The 19699-nt window shown below is 42.1% G+C and overlaps 1 protein-coding gene across 1 annotated transcript in view; it reads left to right on the top strand.

Moving 5' to 3' along the window:
• Nucleotides 1-3108: 3108 nt before the first annotated feature.
• Ubr3 (ubiquitin protein ligase E3 component n-recognin 3) overlaps nt 3109-19699 on the top strand; it is a 145627-nt gene continuing 129036 nt past the window's right edge. Inside the window, exon 1 of the mRNA XM_051184512.1 lies at nt 3109-3671. Coding sequence (XP_051040469.1) covers nt 3124-3671 — 548 coding nt within the window. The 5' untranslated portion in view covers nt 3109-3123. The remainder of the gene's footprint in view (nt 3672-19699) is intronic.

Below are 19699 nucleotides of genomic sequence, written 5' to 3'. Positions count from 1 at the left end.
ACCTGCCTGCAGACTAGTACTCATGGAACCCTGGGCTGACCAAGGTACTGCCTGAGTGCATTCTGCCAGGTGACAGGGGCAGGCTAGCATAATGCCTGAATCTTTACAATGAGAAGGGGGAGCATGAAAGAAGGAAAGGCTGTCTAGGAGTGGGGACATGAGAGAGGCAGGCAGATAGACAGACAGGAAAGCAAGAAGAGCAAGAGTAGAGAGGAAGAGACAAGAAAGGCAAGAGGGAGACCTGTGCCTGGTGGACACCTGTAAGGGGTGGGCAGGCAACAGGTGATGATGTCACTGCCTCAGGGCCTAGGCTGGCTGCTGCAGAAGTAGGAACTCACAAGGCCCAAGTGGTGCTTCTGCCCTGAGTGTCTGGAGCATCTGGGACTATAGGTGTACACCATCATGTCTGGCTTTACCTTTTAATTTACTTTTGAGACGGGTCCTCAGGTATCCCAGGATGGCCTTGAATTACCTAAGAAGCTGAGGATGACTTTGAACTTCTGATCTTCCTGCCTTCTCAAGTGCCAGCATGTACTTGGTGTGGTAGAGGGTGGGGATGGGGAGGTGTGTGGGGGGGTTCGTTTTCTTTTTTCTTTGGAAACAACGGAGTCATTTAAGACCTTGCAGCAGTACCTTCTGCAGCTTCCTCATTTGTTTAATACTGAAACGAGATCATTTTTAGTAAGTTTCTCAGCTCATGTTTTAGAATATTTTTGGGAAAAAAGCATGACAGTGCATTTAGGGTTTGGCCTACATTAACTCCTCTGCAGACTGTTCCTCAAGACATTTTGAAGGTACAAATGTAGTTCTCAGGATTTTTGTTTGTTTGTTATCATTTAATATCATTGCATGGCCCCCACCCCTTAAGAAATTCCCAGGAAAGCTTCTTCATCGGCATATATTAAAGCCCAAAGATTTCTACCTGCCTTATTCATGCAGTGTAACAGTGCCCCAGACCTTAGCACAGCTGACTCCATGATGGAAGTACCATTCAGGCTGTAAAACTCAGCATGTAGACAGCACCACCCATCAAAATGAAAACAAAGACCTAATCCATCAAAGTCCACAGTTATGGTAAAGTCTCTACATGTACTAACCTCGCTTTTTCGCTTCTGTAGTTCTCTGGTCTGGTAATTTTTTGTTAACGGAAGTATGTCAACCCAGAACATGTTTTTTTGTGCTCTTGACAAAAGCTTAGAGCTACACTGGGACCCCAAACACCCAGTGCAGTTGCCAACCAGCTAATAAAGACTTTCTGTAGTCTTCTCTGGTGACTACCCCACAACAGCAACAAATTAGTTTACCAAATGTCTGCCAGGTTGGTACCAGCAACCTGGCAGGTTGCTCCCTGGGATGTCTGCAGCAAATACTGGGAACAGAACAGATAGGCTGCTTGCTGTGTGCTTTTGGCATATGAATTATTTAAAAATTTGTTTCCTCTACTGCCACTTAATAGGCTTATTGGGCAGGCTAAAAGAAATAACATTAAAGAGCTGGTCCACACAAGAAACCCCAGGAGTGTTGCCTACTGGAATTATTTCTCATTTAATGGTAATCAGACAGATGTTTGGGCGCTTACCAGCAATGATAAAGACTGGTTCTCCTCCCCACAAGGAGTTTACCAGCTAGAGTGGAGGAGCAAGCTTGCAATGCTGGCACGAAGGCAGAAGGCTCTGGTGTGCAGGTCACCTGGGTTACACAGTGCTTCGGAACAAACAACCCATTCTAACCCTTAAGGCCACAGGAAAATGACCAATTAACTGTATTGCAGTGGGGATGAGAATTTTCTGCTCAAGACAGTTATCAAATAATTTAGAACCTTTTATTTTATTTTAAAAACTTTTTATGTACAGGTATTTTGCCTGCATATATTTCTGTGTATGCCTGGTGCCCACAGAGGCCAGAGGAGGCCTTCATGTTCCCTGAAGTTGGAGTTAAAGACAGTTGTGAGCTGCTATCTGGGTGCTGGGAACGGAACCTGGGTCACTGGAAGAGCAGCCGGTGCTCTTTAACCACTGACTCATATCTCCATCAAGCCCTCTATTCTATTAAATGAGCCGGAATGTGGTTCAGTTGGTGAAATGCTTACTTGGCACATATGGCGCTCAGGGTTCAATACTTGGTACTCTATAAACCAGACATAGTGGTAATTCTAGCACTGGGAGATGGAGGTAGGAGTTTAAGGTCATTCTAGGCTATATAAAAAGCTTGAGGCCAGTCTGGGCCACAGGAGAGCCTGTCTTGAAACAAGCAAGCAAACAAAACTAACCAAGACCCTCTTGATACAGTGATCAGGTTCCAGCGGTTTGCTTCTGTTTCTCTCTGTCTGCTCCAGACGGTGAGAAATGGTGATGTGAGTTTGGTTTGAGAGACAACTTAAGGAGCTTGGCTTAAGGATAGAGTTCGGGTAAGAGGATAACAAGATCGCCATAGACCTGGCTCAGCAACCAGAGGCGCCTGCTGCCAAGCCTGATGGAAGGATCGAGAACCAACTCCCACAAGCTGTTCTGTGACCACCACATGTACATCAGAGAGCCTCTACTGCAGTAAATAAATTGAATGCAATTTAAAAAAGGACAGTAAGAATATATCTTACATCTTTTAAAGAAGAATGTGTCTTAGGAATTCACATGGAAGTAGTTTGAGGGTAAGAACTGATTGAGCGAAATATTTAGGCGGCATCTTCAATAATAGCAGGGATTCAGCAGTAATGAAGGCTCTAGTAACAGGAATCAACACCGGGAAACCAGATACAGATGCCTAAAATACATCTGGTGGATGTTGTGTACAATCCCTACGTTCCAGAAAAATAAAGAAAACCACTCTTACTAAGGATCGTCTTTGGGCCGAATTCCCGTGTGAATAAGTAGTTATCAGTTTTGGAAGGTGGGAGCCAACAGGTTGAGCGAAGAGAGGACTGACTGTAGGAGCAGAGGCCTGCCGGGCGACGGGGCGGGGCCCGGCGAGGGGCGGGGCGTGCCCGGAGGGCGGGGCGCGCGGAGGCGCTCCGCGGTGCCGGGTATCGCGAGAGTTGGGCGGGCCGAGCCATCGCAGCAGTCAATTCCCCCCACCCTCCCGGGAGGAGCCGTGGGCCCTGGACTCTCCAAATTCTGAGCTCTCATCATGGCGGCGGCGGCGGCGGCGGCGGCCACGGCGGCCGTCGGGGACCCGCAGCCGCCCCAGCCGGAGGTGCCCGAGCAGGGGCCAGCCCTAGACAAGGCGGCCACGGCCGCGCATCTGAAGGCCGCCCTCAGCCGGCCGGACAACCGCGCGGGCGCCGAGGAGCTGCAGGCGCTGCTGGAGCGGGTGCTGAACGCAGAGCGGCCGCTGGCGGGGGCTGCGGGCGGCGAGGAGGCGGCGGGCGGCGGCGGCCCCGGCGCAGCCGAGGAGGATGCCCTGGAGTGGTGTAAGTGCCTTCTGGCCGGCGGCGGCGGCTACGATGAGTTCTGCGCGGCCGTGCGGGCCTACGACCCCGCGGCGCTCTGCGGCCTTGTCTGGACGGCCAACTTCGTGGCCTACCGCTGCCGGACGTGTGGCATCTCCCCCTGCATGTCGCTGTGCGCGGAGTGCTTCCACCAGGGCGACCACACCGGACACGACTTCAACATGTTCCGCAGCCAGGCCGGGGGCGCCTGCGACTGCGGGGACAGCAACGTAATGCGGGAGAGTGGGTGAGTGGAGCCCCGGGGAGGCGACCCGGGCCGTGTGGTCCTGCGAGATCGGGGGAGGCTTGGGGAGGGGATCTGGGAGCTGACCCTTATCTGTCGGGGGCGGAGGTGGGGAGGGCGCAGGCCCCAGGGGCTGGAGGTGACTGAGCTGTCACTGGTGGAAAGGGGGTGGGGAGGAGAGGAGAGCATGTGCCGGGAGCCAGGCTGGGCATTTTCGAGGAGGTCAAGGTGGACGAGTGTTGGGGGAGAAGGGGTCAGTGCGTGGGGCGAGAGGGCAGCGAAGAGGAGCGGATGCTTGGAGGGGGGGATCTGGCGTGGAGCTGTCAGTTGTGTACTTGTTGGGAAAGGCTGTACAGCTAGCTGCCTGCCTGGTTCTGGAGAAGAGCCTTAGAAGTGATTTGGGTTGACTGGGAGGGACTGGTTTGGGATCTGAATTGGGTCATCGGATGACGAGGGCCAGGGAGATGGTCTTGTATCAGGGAAGGACCCTGAACTGTCTTGTCTGTCTGTCTGTCTGAAGGACCGAGCTCTGGAGCTGATGGGGGTTGAGGGAGGAGGGAAGGGGAGGGGCTTGCATAAAAAGGGACTGTTGAGCTGTCAGTAGAGTATTTGGTGTGCTGGAGTGACATCGAGAATTGGCTTGGGAACAGTCAGATATAGAAATACCCCTGACAACAGAGAGACGAGGGAATCACTGAGCGAATTAGGAGTCTAGGTTTTATCTACTTAAGGGCACCTTAATCATTAGTGTGAGAACATCCGTCTAAACTCAGCACATGCATCTTTGACAAACGCATGCGCTTTTAATGTGTGCAGTGCAGCTGGTGTTAGCACCTATGCCTTAATCCACTTACACTACAGTCATTAGAGATAAATTCCTTAAATAGTCAATAAGTTAGTGGCCAGAGAAGAGGTTTCTGAGCAGAAGGATTAAGAAAAGGATTTAGAAGCAGATAGTAAAAGCTTGCAATTAATAATCAAGGCTAGCAATTAGACGTTGAATTTTTTTGCTTCACTTTTAGCACTTTAATATTTATATATTATTGAATATAAAATCCAAAATATGATAAAGAGATAGTTTGAAATTTCTCTCCTTTCTGGTCTCTGATCTGCTAGTCCCTTCTCATGGCTTAGTTTCTTTCAGTGCACAAACAGCTGCAAGAAATGTTTCCTACTCTTGCTGTTTCCTTTCACCCAAAAGGTAACATTGTTCTACATCTTGCCTTTTTTCACTTCGTTGTCTTTTCATATCACTAATTCAGTTTTGGTGATTACATTGTGTAAAAACTGCTACACAATGTCCATGGATTTGCTGTCCTTGATTTAATAGTGTCATTTGATGGGCATGAAGAGTCTTTCTCTCACTCGTACAAGAAAGAGTACCAACTGGGGAAAATTGTCCTTCCTAAGGCTTGTTATAACTAATGTAAGGAATGGTCTATTTTCCAGTAGCCTCTTTAACATTGTCTAAAACTGTAGATTTTTTCCCTGTTTGGTGGAAGTGTCAAATTTTAACTGCTTTACATAATTTAACTCATTTAATCTTTAACAATTTTGAGATACTGTTACGATTCCCATTGAGTTGGAGAGGACACAGATTTTTAAAACTGGTAAAGATCACTCAGGTAGTAAGCTAGGCATGGCGGCTATAAATCTTGACCTTTCAGTCACTTCTCTCATTGCTTATATTAAACACTATTAAATTTGTTTGGTTTTGGGGATTTACCTGGGTGTTGTGCATGCTAATAAGGCACACTTCCACCTTCTTATCCAACCTCTAAAACTACTTTTACTCATTTTTCTGTTCAGTACTGTTTTGTCTTTTTGATTTAAATGCCATTTTAACCTCAAATTAAAAAATAACTCTCTCTCTCTCTCTCTCTCTCTCTCTCTCTCTCTCTCTCTCTCTCTCTCTCTCTCTCACACACACACACACACACAGAGCCCATGTGCAGATTTCAGAAGACAACTTTGAGTTGTGGGATCTGGGAACTAAATTTAGGTAGTCAGGTTTGTGTGACGAGCTCTTTTTATACTGAGCCATCCTGCTGGCACATCACTCTTCTTTTTAAAAGAGGGACATTAAGTCATGGAAGAGTTAGAGCTATCTTTTCCAGACACTGAGCCATTTTTACTTCTTGTTCTAGGTTAGCATTCAGAGGAACTAATAATGAAAGAAATAATGTTGATTCTTCCCTGAAATTTGGAGTATAGTAGTTAATTATCAGATTGTTCTGGGTGAAATGCAAATCTGGCATTTTAAAACTATGATGCTTCATTCTTGAGGTGAAAACAATATTAGTAAGGTTTTTGTTTTGTTTGAGATCAGGTCCTGGAACTTGCTGTGTAGATCAGGCTGGCTTTGAACTTTCAGTGGCCCTCTTGTCTCTGTCTCCAAAGTGTGATTATAGGTGTGAGCCTCCACGCTGGGATCTCTCTCTCTCTCCTTCTCTCAGGGTCAGTCTTTAATCCCACTGGCAGTGAATTGTCTTCCAGCCTTGTTTCTTCAAATGCTGGGATTACAGGTAGGAGTCATCATACCCAGCACACCTTTAATCCTAGCACTTGGGAGGCAGAGGCAGATGGATCTCCTATGAGTTTGAGGTCAGCTTGGTCTACAGATTGAGTTCTAGGACAGCCAGGCTACACAGAGAAACCCTGTCTCAAAAAAGCAAAGACCCTTTAATCCCAGCACTTCGGAGGCAGAGGCAGGCAGATCTCTGTGCATCTTCTGGGATTATTTTAGAATTAGAAATCAACAAATTATTACAGTGTTCCAAGTGGACAGAGCCGTGTTACTCTGGCATGGTTGCTAAAAAACTGAGAATTCATATATTTTGAAGTTGTTTTTCTCAATAAGCTTGTTAGTCCCACTGCACTGCTCAGGAAATCTCAGAAAGATCCCACTTTCCCTGTATTCTTACTACTGTATTGATTGTAGTGCTGGGGATTGAAACTAGGATTGTGACTAGGAATATGTTCTATCCCAGAGCTATACTTTCTCTTTTTATTTGTATACTCACAAAAAAAAAAAAAAAAAAAAAGAAAAAAAGAAAAAAAAGAAAAAAAAAATCTTGCCTCTTGCCATGCCTTAATCCTTTTTGTGACTGACTGTTATGGTAAGATGTTGTTGTATGATTGAAGATGGTCCATCACAACAATTTTAGCATTTCACTTAAAAATTTGCAATTATAGAAATATGGGAAAGATTCAGTTGTTGTTGTTGTTGTTGTTTGGTTTTTGTTTGTTTTTTTTAGATAGTGTTTCTTTACTTAGCTCTGGCTGTCATGAAACTCACTGTGTAGACCAGAGATCTGCCTGCCTCTTCCTCCTCAGCGCTGAGATTCAAAGCATGTACTAGGTGGGACTGGAGAGATGGCTCAGTGGTTAAGAGCACTGACTGCTCCAGAGGACCCAGGCTCAATTCCTAGTACCCACATGGCAGCTTGAAACTCTCTGTAACTCCAGTTCAAGGGGACCGACACCTTCATACAAACATAAATGCAGGCAAAACACCACAATGCACATGAAATAAAAATAAATACATTTTTAAAAAAAGAATGTGCCACCACTCCTGGCTTTAATTATTTTTGATTTGGTAACATTGATATTGTCTGTGTAGTAGTGATATTAGTAGATACAGGAACAAGGAGAAAATAATTGAAGACTCATTTGTGTAATTGTATCACAAAGGTATGGGAATGATGTATAAATAACCATGTATAACTGGGCTTGGGAGATGGCTCAGTGGCCATCTTGCAGAGAACCTGGGTTCAGTTTCCAGCACTCACATGATGATTTACAAACACTGTTAACTCTAGTTCCAGGGGACCCAGCATCCTCTTCTAGCCCCTGGGGGTACTGCACACATGTGGTGCACATACATGCAACAAAACACATACACATAAAAGTAAAAATAAAATAAATCTTGAAAAGAAAAACAATGTATAACAATATGATGTTTTTGTCTATGGTGTTGGAGATTGAAGCTATGCTTCTCACATATACAAAGAGTCACTACTGAATGAGTAATCATTGCTGGAAATGGTTGATGGGTGGGAGACTTAAAAAAAGGAAAAAACAGTGTGATGAAAAATCTAAAATAATTTCTGACTGGCTGGTGTTAGGCTATGATGGGTGTTACGAATAAGTTTTTTCCACTGGTCTGGTCCCACCGTCACACCAGCCCCAATTAACACACAGAGACTCTGATATTATGCTGTTGGCCAGTTACTTGTTTCTTATCGGCTACTTCTGTCTTAATTATTAACCCATTTCTATTCATCTAAGTGTTTCCACATGGTCTCATCTTACCGGAGAGTAGGGCTAGTGTTCTGCTCTCTCCAGTCTCTACATGCTGACCCTCCTTACTATTTCCTCTCTCCTCCTTGTCTCCTAGTCCCGCCTATCTTGCTTTCCTATTGGCCAACAGTGCTTTATTCATTAACAAATATGAGAAACATATTTACAGAATGACATCTCCCATCAGATGGGAAACTAGACATTTCTCAAATTTTGATGTAGTTTGACTATTTTTAATATATTATCATGTAATATAGATTTTTTTTTTTTGTTGCCATTTTACTTGCTTTCTCCTAGATTTTAAGGTCCTTTAAAAAATCACCCTAGAGGCCAGCATAGATGTATTAATAGATGCTCCCTAAATGTTAAATTGGGCAATATTCGAAAAGTTGCCCTAAGATCACATTGCTTTATTATTCAGGGAATCTGCTAATCAATAGCAGATTTATAGCACCTTTAAAATGTCAAAAGTAGTCCATATTGGCTATGACCTAAAAATGAATGCATAGAGTAAAATTTGGTCAAGGTTCCTTTTTTTAAAATCTATTCCTCAATAAGGGATTTCTCTCATTTTCATTTGACCTTGATATGCACTTACACGATGTTAGCAATAACGGGTGAGTTCCTGCAGCTGTTGTGTTGGGAACATTTTGGTAGTTTAATTTGTGACAGTGCGAGGTGGAGGCAGTGAATATCTGAGTAACTCTTCATTATTTGCCTCGACGCGTGTTGACAGTGTCTCATTAGCACACAGTGCAATTTCTTTGCTTAAAAAACACTTCTTTTTCTATTTTCTTTTACTTGTTAGAGTATTTTGCTTGAATGTATGTCCATGAACCACTTGCATGCCAAGAGCTAGAGTTACAGGTGGTTTTGAGTCATCATATGGGTGCTGGGAACTAACTGACTGGGTCCTCTGGAAAAGCTGTCAGTGCTCTTAACCTCTGAGCATCTCTCTAGCACTTCCCACCCCCTTTTTTCCCCACCCCCTTTTTGAGACAGGTTTTCATTGTGTTGAACAAGTTGGCCTTGAACTCATAGTGTTCTGCCTACCCCTGCCTCCTGAGTGCTGGGATTAAAGATGTGCATCACTATTCTTACCTACTTTCTGCTTAATAGTTACTTAGTATTACAATACATTTTCATGGGGTAATATTGGAAATGCTGTTGTGGTCAATATTGCCATACAGTTTGTGTGTTTAAGAAGATGTACACTTCAATCTTTGATAGATCCATATGGATTTGATAGATCCGTATATCCATTCAAAGATATTAATTTACACTCTTCCCAGTATATGAGTTGGTTTCTTTCCATCCTGGCCCACATAATATGGATAATATTTTATTTTTGATTTTTCACAGGTATCATTATCCCATACAGAAAACTCAGCAGTGTACATTTAACCTGCTCCAGTGGTAGGTTCTGTATAGCCTTTTCCCTTTCCCAGCTTGGTAGTGTGGCTTTTCCACACTACTTGGTAGTGTAGCTATGGATTTTGTACCTGAGATGTTGCCTTTCCATTGATGGCAGATGTCCTCATGTTGTTACCATGGGTCCTGGGAACTTCTACGAGCTTAGCCAGGGCTCCTCTTTTTCTCAGTTACTGTTGAAGCAATGATGCTACACACCTTCCGGTGGACTAAACATCCTAGCCTTCTTTCTTTTTGATGATGCTGTAGGGAACCCCTATTTTGAGGCACAGAACTAGTTTGTTGTTACTTTATTAGTGTCATTCATGTCAACAATATGAACTATTGTTGCATGGCTTTTTGGCTTTGTTGTCTTATATCCTGGGAACACCAGAGAAATTAATATTGCCTAGTTATCTATCTGTGTCTGCTTAGTGTCTTTGATTTTTCCCTTTTCTTCTGTTGCCCTCTTTGGTACTAAGTCTTGTTCTTTTGTTTCAGGTCTACTTGGTCCTTCCCATTGTTTGTTACCATCATAGTCTAGGGCCTTCATCACATCATGCCCCATTCTATAAGGTGCTGTTGTTCTGCCTGCCTCAGTGTAATATCTGCCTACATGACAGTATTTCTGTTTCCCCTTGTGCTGTGGGCTCCTCTCTCTACATTATCTTTAGTGCACTTTTTACATTACTATTCTTGAAGAAGTGCTGTATGAGTCTTAATTCCACAGTGAATGAAATGCATCCATAAGGCAGAGTTTATATAGCACAAATGTGAAGCTGTGTTGCAGGGTTTGACTTTGTGAGTTAACAGTTTGTATTTATAAGTTTGATAATAAAGATATGTGCCTTTATTCTCCTATTTATATCTCATTTACACAATCTGGCATTTAGCAAATTAGTTAATTGTGTTATATAATATGGCTAATGGTAGAAAGTATTAGAATTATTATTTTTTCCTTTTTTTGAGACGGGAGTCACATTGTGTACATTTGGCTAGCCTGGAACTCACAGAGATCCTCCTGCCTCTGCCTTTTGAGTGGTAGAGCTAATCTCTTAAATTATATGTCTGCATATATGTGTATGGATTGCTTGTTAAATTTCTTCCCTATGAACTCAGAGTTTTCTCTAGTGAAATAGCCATCTAATTGTGAAGTTACAAATTCAAACAAAGGGACAAAACATGATGTAAGAGCTTGGAGGAAGAAAAGCTGAAGAAAACTTTAGTTCCCTTTTTGTATTCATTGTCCTTTTTTCATTACTAACTTAGTAGAAGTAGTGTGGACATGATTTCCTACTTCAGCTGGTAGATTACTTTGTGGTATCTTCATGGTAATGAAATTTAAGTATAGCAGCAATTTGGAAGTCCTCCTAGTTATAATTATTTTTTTCTTATCATTAATATTTTAAAACTATTTTAAACTGAACCATTTGAATAGAGCAAAAATATGATAAACACATGCCTTTGTACTCACTATTGAGAGGACTAGACATAACTGTCATGCTTGCTTTAGTAAGACAGCTAAAGTCTCACCCTTGTTCCCCCCTGTTTTCCTTGTTTCTCTTGAGTTTGCCATTATCCTGAAGTCTGCTACATTCATACAAGGTTTTAGGTCTGGGGTCTAGTGTCTGTGGTTTTCTCAGGCTGTAGTTAGTGAGAGGAATCGAAGGAACATTATGGTGACAAGGAAAGGGAAGGACCCCTTACCTGAAGTCTGCTACAAGCTGTTTGCCAGCTGAGAATCAAGAATTCTTTCATATCAGCTTTGCTTGAGGCCTTTCCCCGTTCCTAGCTGTGAGCCTATTACTTTCCATAATTCTCTTCAAATCTTCTTTACAGGAAAGATACATGCCCAACTTTCATGTTCAGCCTGTGGCTCCTATTTGTGAATTACTGGATTTATCTCATTCAAGGTGCTTCCAGAGCCACCCAGTAATCTTATGTCACAAAGAAAGAAAAAAGAAAAATATTTTTAGCCATGCCACTTAAAAATTACCAAAATAGTCAGGTGGTGGTGGTGCACACCTTCAGTACCAGTACTCATGAGGCAGAGGCAGGAGAATCTCAGAGTTTGAGACCAGCCTGGCCTATAAAACGAGTTCCAGGACAGTCAGGATTACATAGAGAAACCTTGTTATGAAAAAATCAAACCAAACCACAAAAAAAAAAAAAAAAAAGTTAGAAAGCTAATGCTAAGATAAAATTGCAAGTTTCTTGATCAACAGGTCATATGTGGCTGTGTTACTGTGTCTTATTCTTTCCTGGGGGGTTCTCTATGTTTAATCCCTTTGCTTAAAAATCCATGTTAACAGAGCGAGTGCCAGGACAGGCTCAAAAGAAAAAAAAAATCCATGTCAAAATGTCTTTTTAATAAATTAAGTTTCTTCTCTGAGAAGCCTGTACCTGTGCTGTCAGGTCTTATTTTTTATTTTTTCTTTCCCTGATTGCCTTTCTATTTTAATAAACTCAAACTCTGCTTCATATTTGGTGGTCATGTAATTAGTTTCTGTGTTAAAGCCAACAATTCTGGATGCCCCTGAGTAGAGTTCTCTGTAAAGAACTCAGGCTGCTGTGGGCTGCATAGAGCTGTTCCTGCCTTACTAAAGACAGAGCAGCTTTTAGTTTTATTGATTTTTTTTTTCTTCCCCACCCCTCAGAAATTCATTAGTATCTGTTTCTTATTTTCTTTCATCTCCTTGTTTAATCTTCTCATGGCAGTATAGATCATTAATTGGTCTTTTCTGGCTTTTGTTTTTGTAGGTGGTGTGTGTGTGTGTGTGTGTGTGTGTGTGTGTGTGTGTGTGTGTGTGTGTGTGTGGTGGATGAACTTGTCAGTGAGTGTTTGTACATGTGTGGGCAGGTGCATATGCAGAGGTGTGTGTGTGCTTCTTGCATGTTGAAGCTGGAAGTTGTCATCAGGTGCTTTTATCATTCTCTACTTTTTCTCAGTTAAATTTCTGTTTGTATGTACACATGTGGAAGTCAGAGGACAACTTGTAGGAGTTGGCTCTCTCCTTCCACCACATGGCCTTCAGGGATTGAACTCAGGTCATCAGGCATGGGGGAAGCACCTTTACCTGCTGAGCTATCTTGCTGGCCCTCCATTGTTGTTCTTTGAGAGAGGAGGGTCTCTCACTGTACCTGAAGCTGTCAGTTTGGCTAGGCTGGTGGCCAATGAGCTTCAGAGATCTGGTTGTTCCCTCCTCCATTATTGGAGCTCCAGGTAAGCTCCACCATGCCAAGTTTTTTATGTGAGTTCTCAGGTCTGCTGCTTGCACTGCAGGGACTTTACTACTTAGCTGTTTCATCAGCTCTACTTGTGCTTTTTGCTAGTAAGCTTTAATGTTACCATTTTAATACATTTTAGAGTCGAAAAATAGTTTTAGAGGCATCTTACATTTTTAATGTATTTTCATTTTTATTCAGTTAATATTCTCTGTTACTAAGATTTCTTCTTTGATTCTTGGATTATGTAGAAATTTTGAGAGTTTAGGTAATATCTACTACTAAGTTTTGATTTAATTTTGTTACTGCCATACATTAATAGAACATACTTCTCTCAGTCTTGTTCCTTGTGCATTTGGAAATACTCAGGTGTTTTGTAGTAGTTGGTTTGTAATGTCATTTAGTTACATATGTAACTCTTAAATTTTTAATAATTTTCTGTTTACTTGTTCCACTAATTACTGAGAAAGCACTGAGCCAGTATCAAAGCTTGCAAGCCCAATGACCAGAGTTCAATCCCCGAGACCCACATGGTACAAGGAAAGAAACAACTCCTGAAAATTGTCTTCTGACCTCCATACATGCTTGTGGCACATGTGTGCCCTCCCATATACATACACATAGAAAAATAAGTAAATGTAATGAAGAAAAATGCAGAAGCTGCTTTAATTGGATCTTGTTTTTGTTTTTTTTTTTTTTTTTTTTTTTTTTTTTTAAACTCAGGTAGCGATAAGTGGATCTTAACACTCTAAGAACACTTGGAGCTGTACTCATATTTAAGTCTCTTGTTTTCTAGTTATTATGTTTGTTCTTTTCATTCTTTCTTTGAAGTGTGTGTGTGTGTGTGTGTGTGTGTGTGAGAGAGAGAGAGAGAGAGGTGAAAATTCATTCTGTAGCTAAGGATGGCCTGGAACTTTATGAAGCCTAGGTTGGCTTCTGACTCAATTTACGACTGTCCTGTCTCACCCTACCAAGTACCAAGTACTGGGATTACAGGAGTCAGCTCCTATGCCTGCTTGATTTTTTTTTTTTTTTAAACTTTTCTTGGTTAACTATTTATACTTCCTTTGCTAGTTTATGAGCTATAGTTTTTACTATACTGTGATATGGAGCAAGTGTTGGTGCCCAGTGCTAGCACTACGGTACTGGTGTCTTCAAAAAGAGCTTTAATGTAGGTCATTTGACAAGGAGATATGAAGAATACTAAAATCTTTCCCCGACTAGCCAGTAACAAAGAAATTTAAGTGCCCAAGGAGAAAAGGAACCCGAGGACTGAACTGATTGCTTGAAGCCAGGAATTTTGGTGGAATAATTGGTTTCAGATATCAGACTAGATGAAATCTGTGGATCCTTTGTAATTGAGGAGTGTCTGTCTATCCTGCAACTGTGGATGACACCCCTTACTTCTATGTATGTGTTGTGTGTACATACTGATGGGTGTGCAGTTGTACTAGTATGCAAGTGGGTGGTGAGGCCACAGGTAGATGCTGGGTGCCTTTCTCTTCACCTGTTGTTTGAGACTGGTCTCTTGTTGAACATGGATCTTGGTGTTTGGGTTAGACTTTCTGGCCACTGAGCTCCTAGTCTGCCTGTCTCCTCTCTGCTGTTGCTGGAGTTACAGATGGATGCTACTCCGCATTGTTTTTTATGTGGATGCTTAGCGAGAGCTTTACCCATTGGACCATTCCCCTGACTTGTCTATTTTCCCTTTGGGCTCACATGTGTGTTCTGAGTCAGTTGTAATAGATGATTCTCATGGTTTTGGATCCTTCCATCTCTGTACATTCTGTGCCTGACACTGTTAGTTGTACCTGGTTGTTTGCCCCATAATATTGCTTATATATTGTTATTTTGAGTATTTTCTAACTTTATTTTTTGTGTAAAGTTATTTTCTTGGAAACAGTTTGATCTTTTGGGCCTTTTACTATTAAGAGGAAGTGCTTAGTTTGGGGATAATTTTTGTCTCCTGAGGCAAGATGCTTTTGAGTGGTTGACTTAATGCCTCACTAATTAGTGTAATTTTGGCTAAGGATGTAGTTAAGTGGGAAAGTGCTTACCTAGCAGTTGCAAGGTCCATGGTTCAATCTCTGGAGCCTTAAAAATTACTTCCTGCCTGAATTTCTATTCATTTATTTATTTTTATTTTTAGACAGGGTCTCAACTATGTAGCCTTGGCTCTTCTGGAACTCACTTTATAGATCAGGCTGGCCTCAAACTCACCTGTCTCTGCCTCCTAAGTTTTGGAATTAAAGGCTTTTCCCACCATATCTGGCTTCTGGCTTGTAATTTCCTGTGTGATTATGAGAACAGATATTATTCTTGATCCAAGTACATGGGAGTATGTACTATGATTTCAGAGGTTTGTCCCTGGCTTTGGGTAATTTTCTTACATGTGTAATCAAGAACTCAGGAGTATTCTGTTATATTTATGGTTGTGAGCCTAGCCTTTAATAGCTGAGCTATCCCTCTAGCCCTCTGATGTAGGGAGTACTGTTTTTCCTCCCGCCGCCTGGTCTGGTCCCGCCGCCGCGCCAACCCCAAATAACACGCTGAGATTCTGTATTTGATATAATTCTGTTGGCCCAGTACTAGTTTCTTATCGGCTAGCTCTGTCTTAAGTATTAACCCATTTCTGCTGATCTATGTATTTCTCTTACCGGGGAGCCGGCCGGCATACTGCTTTCTCCAGATTGTCCATCTTGACTCCTTTCCACTTCCTCTTTCCTCCTTGTCTCCTAGTCCTTCCTATCTTCCTTTCCTATTGGCAAACAGTGCTTTATTCATTAACCAGTATGAGAAACATTTACAGAATGGCATCTCCCATCATCTCCTCTTTTCTGTCTAAAATAAAAAGAAGGGTTTTAACCTTAACATAGCAAAATATATCACACAACAGTTATAAAATAAGAATCACAGTTAACAATATTTAGTCCATTAACATTTAGCAAGATTAAAAGAAACTATTCTATCATCCATCCTATATTTGTGAGTCTAAAGTCCTATATGTAATGTAACTTATCTTTAAGCTTAACTAAGGAAAACTATAACCATAACTATCTGTCTTCAACTCCTTCAAAGACCACAGAAGGATAGTATATAAACTCTAGAAATGACAGAGACATCTCGCCTTGTCAGTCACCTGAAGTTCTTTTGTAATCTTCCATCTTCAGCCCATAGGCCATAGTGTGTCTAGCAGACTCTTCAGCAAAGCAGGAAACTTTAAACTGTCTTCTTGTATTGGCAGTTTGTCAGTCACTTTTCTCTGTGTCCTTCATACTGTCTCACAGACTCTTCCATGAAGCAGGAACTCTGTAGCAATGTCCATCTTAAATTAGCAGTCACGTTTCTGTGGGTCCTGCATGTCCAGTTTATACAGCATAAAGTCAAAGAGTCCAGACAAGAGCAGTATCTTGTCCAAATGGCTAGTCTTGCCATATTGGAAGTAAACTCCATAACTAGTTTCTTCAATGTCCATCTTCATCTTCCTTTCTGACTCAGGTGGTGTTGCCAGGAGCAATTGTGCCTCACTGTCAAGAAAAACCCTAAAACATTTTAAATGTCATATTCTGTAGGTCTTTGACAGGCTTGAAGAATGCCTATCTATCTCAAATACATCTCTGTATATCTAGAAAACCTAACTCATCTAGCTATAAGTTTTGACTATTATAGGTAACTATCTAAAATCTGTACTAAATTATACATTACATTTTTAAATGAGCTATATAAACACAATACATAAACAAGAAGAGAAATATACATATCACAACATTGACCTTAAATTGTATCAATAAATGAAAATCCATTCCAAAACAAAGTATTCATATCTATACCATAATTCCCTTTTTACCTTTAAAAGGATATTGGTTGTGACCTTTAAAAGGATATTGGTTGTGATCATTAACCATTTATAACCAATTCTATTTAAATGAAAACAAACATTTATAAACAATATTTGGGAATTTGGGTGTCGTTCTTTCCAAACTACTTCCTGCTGATAGGGGGCGCTGTCATGGGGATCCTAAGAAGATGGCTGTAGTCTGCAAGGCTGCTTTGTCCAAGCTGATTTGAATGTTGGATCACCGGGAACTCTGTTTCAGGGGGTCTGGCTTGCTCAAACCATATTAGTCTGGAAGGAGTCCACAGCTTTTTATTTTCTGTGGAAACAAAAATAGAAATCTTTTCCCCAGTAACTTGTCCTTAAATTTTGGAGTCAAAGCATTTTTAAAATATATAAATTGAATTAATGCAGCAGCAATTGTTTTAACAGTTGTTTCCTCAGCAGTCAAACAATACAAAGACAATATAATACCATACATTATCCATATTCTCTCCATCTTTGGCTTTTTTATTATTCTGTTTCTTTTCTATTTTTTGAGACAGGGTTTCTCTGTGTATCTCTTATCTGTCCTGGAATTTACTCTGCATACCAGGTTTACTTTGAAAATCACAGAGATCTGCTTGCCTCTGTCCCCTGAGTGCTGGGATTAAAGGCATGTGCTACAACACACAGTTCCTCTTTGTCTTTGTAAAACCATTTTATTTTTTTCCATGTCTACGTATATTTTAAAACACAATGTAAACCTTTAGAGGTTTTTCTTAATATGAGTCTGTCTTTAATGTAAATGTTTATATTTTTCTGGCCATGAGTCTTTTATCTGGTAAACAACAACATTGCTGAAATGAAAGTCATATTTGTTCCTGCTGTGGTTTACCAAAGATGGTGGCAGGTACTTTTTCCGCCAGCACTGAAAGCTGTGCCCACCGCCTTGGTCTGCGCTGCCATCCAGCAAGCATGCTGCCGGCTTGGAGATGTGGTCGCTGCCATTGCCATCTCTCATACACACCAATAAATTGTTAGCAGTGCTTCTTAAAAGCTGTGTGGTTTTTTGCCGCTTATGCTGAGTCAGGAAACCTCTCTTAAAGGAGCCGCACAATCTGCTTGTCTCTCTCAAGAGAAAAATGCTGCTACCAAGAAACCTTGCTTGTCTCTGTTCTTTTGTTTCTAAAACACTTTTTAAAGCTTTTGTTAAATTTTAAGTGGAAGTTCTTATTAGCCATGTGGGCGCCATTTGTAAGGAGTAAGGTTTTCCTGCCCGCCGCCTGGTCTTGTCCCGCCGCCGCGCCAGCCCCAAATAACACACAGAGACTCTGTATTTGATATTATTCTATTGGCCAGTTACTTGTTTCTTATGGGCTAGCTCTGTCTTAAATATTAACCCATTTCTATGTATTTCCTCATGGTCTTACCAGGGAGAGGCGGCTGGCGGTTCTGCCTTCTCCAGATTCTCCATCTTGACTCTTCCTTCTTCCACTTTCCTCCTTGTCTCCTAGTCCTGCCTATTTAGCTTTCCTATTGGCCAACAGTGCTTTATTCATTAACCAGTATGAGAAACATATACAGAATGACATCTCCCATCACTCAGGAGTATTCTCTATGCATTTGCTGGATAATTTCTCTGGAATTTTTTCTCTTTGATGGCTGTCCAACAAAGTGTAGCTGCATTCATCTTCCTAGACTAAGTTCTGTCTTTCCAACTAAGGAAATTTGCCTGGACGATTTTGATTCTCCTTTGTGTTGTATCCTAGAAAGTGTCCTAAGAAAAGTAAGCTGACATTGGTAGGCCTCTATTAGAGATTATTGTTTTCCTTTGATGTCTAGTGTGCTGAAAAATACCACTTTAATATTTATCTAAATTTTGATTGTTTACATTGAAGAGGTTAATTTGGTGTCTAATTTATCTTGGGCAGAGTATCCCTAACTGTCTTGTTATCTTTTTTTTCCCAACATAATATTTTCATTGATTACTTGGGAATTTCAAATCATGTACCGATCACACTACTTTTTCAGTCCTCCCAGGTCTGTTCCCCCACTCACTGGAGCATGGTCACATTCCCAGTGGCCAGCCCCTTAAAGAAAACTTGAGTCCTTCCCCGTCCGCATCCCAGTCAGAAGCTATTAATTTTGGAGAGGTACACTTCAGCATCCTTATCACAATTTTTAAGAGTGCTCATCAGTGGCTGTCTAGGCTTTTCTTTTTTGGGTGGTGAGGTGGGATGGGGTAGGGGTAGGGAGTGTCACAGAACCTTTCCATGCCCCTTTTTCTCAGCTATAAATCTGCATCATCAGTGTCATGGCACAAGTAGCTTTCTTGCCCTTTATAGTTACTGGGAGCACAGATCATGGACTTACACATGGATTTTAGGACAGTACGGACCATGGACAGCTACATGGTCTCTTGGTGTGAGCATGTTCTCTGGTGCCAATACAGACTACAGACATCAACCTTGCCCTCTGCTGCAGTAGGATCACCAGCAGCAGCACGGAACATGGCCAACAACATGGTCTCAGGTGGCCCCACAGGTCATTTGCATTAATGTGGCACCCAGCAGTTGCAAGGCCCACATACATGTCTTTGGGCTACAGCCCAGACCATGATCACTGCATGGCCTTCGCTGGTAACACGGGCCACAGACATAACACTGCCCAGGCTGCAGTAGGAGAATGGACCCAAATATGGTCTTTGGTGGCAGCACCAACACAGACATCAGCATGCATTCCTGCAGCAACCTGGAGCACAGACACTAATATGGCCTCTTGGAGTTGGCGGTCAGCATGGTCTCTAGTGGCAGCCCAGACCATGGGCATCCACATGAGCACGGTCTGGGGTAGCGGACCAAGGATAGCAACATGGCCTCCAGGAGCCTCATGGACTTTAGGGGTCTTTCAAGGAGGTCCATTTCAGAAAATGAACTGACTTCCTGTTGTTGCACAGAACCAGCTGGGCAGTGTTTTCCGGGCCTGAGTGTGCGCCAGCTTCAGCAGGCTGCTGCATATCACCTTGTGGGACTTACTCAACAAGCATATGTTCCCCTGTGCACTGCAGCCTTTCACATCTGTCACTCACCACAGTTGTATCTCTAGCCCCACCTCTCTCCACTGCTCACTCAGCTCTATTCCTCCACCTTTCCCAACTTCCATAGAATATTTGTTCGTTATAGTGGCATTGGAAACTGCAGCTGTTTTGCCCAAACAGCTTTACATGCATATATTCCTTGTAGCGAGTCATTCATTGGTCTGGTTGAAGGTTTCTGGT

Source organism: Phodopus roborovskii, unplaced genomic scaffold (genome assembly GCF_943737965.1).
Source record: "Phodopus roborovskii unplaced genomic scaffold, PHOROB, whole genome shotgun sequence".
Classification (NCBI taxonomy): domain Eukaryota; kingdom Metazoa; phylum Chordata; class Mammalia; order Rodentia; family Cricetidae; genus Phodopus; species Phodopus roborovskii.
This window is presented reverse-complemented; position numbering and strand designations above follow the sequence as displayed.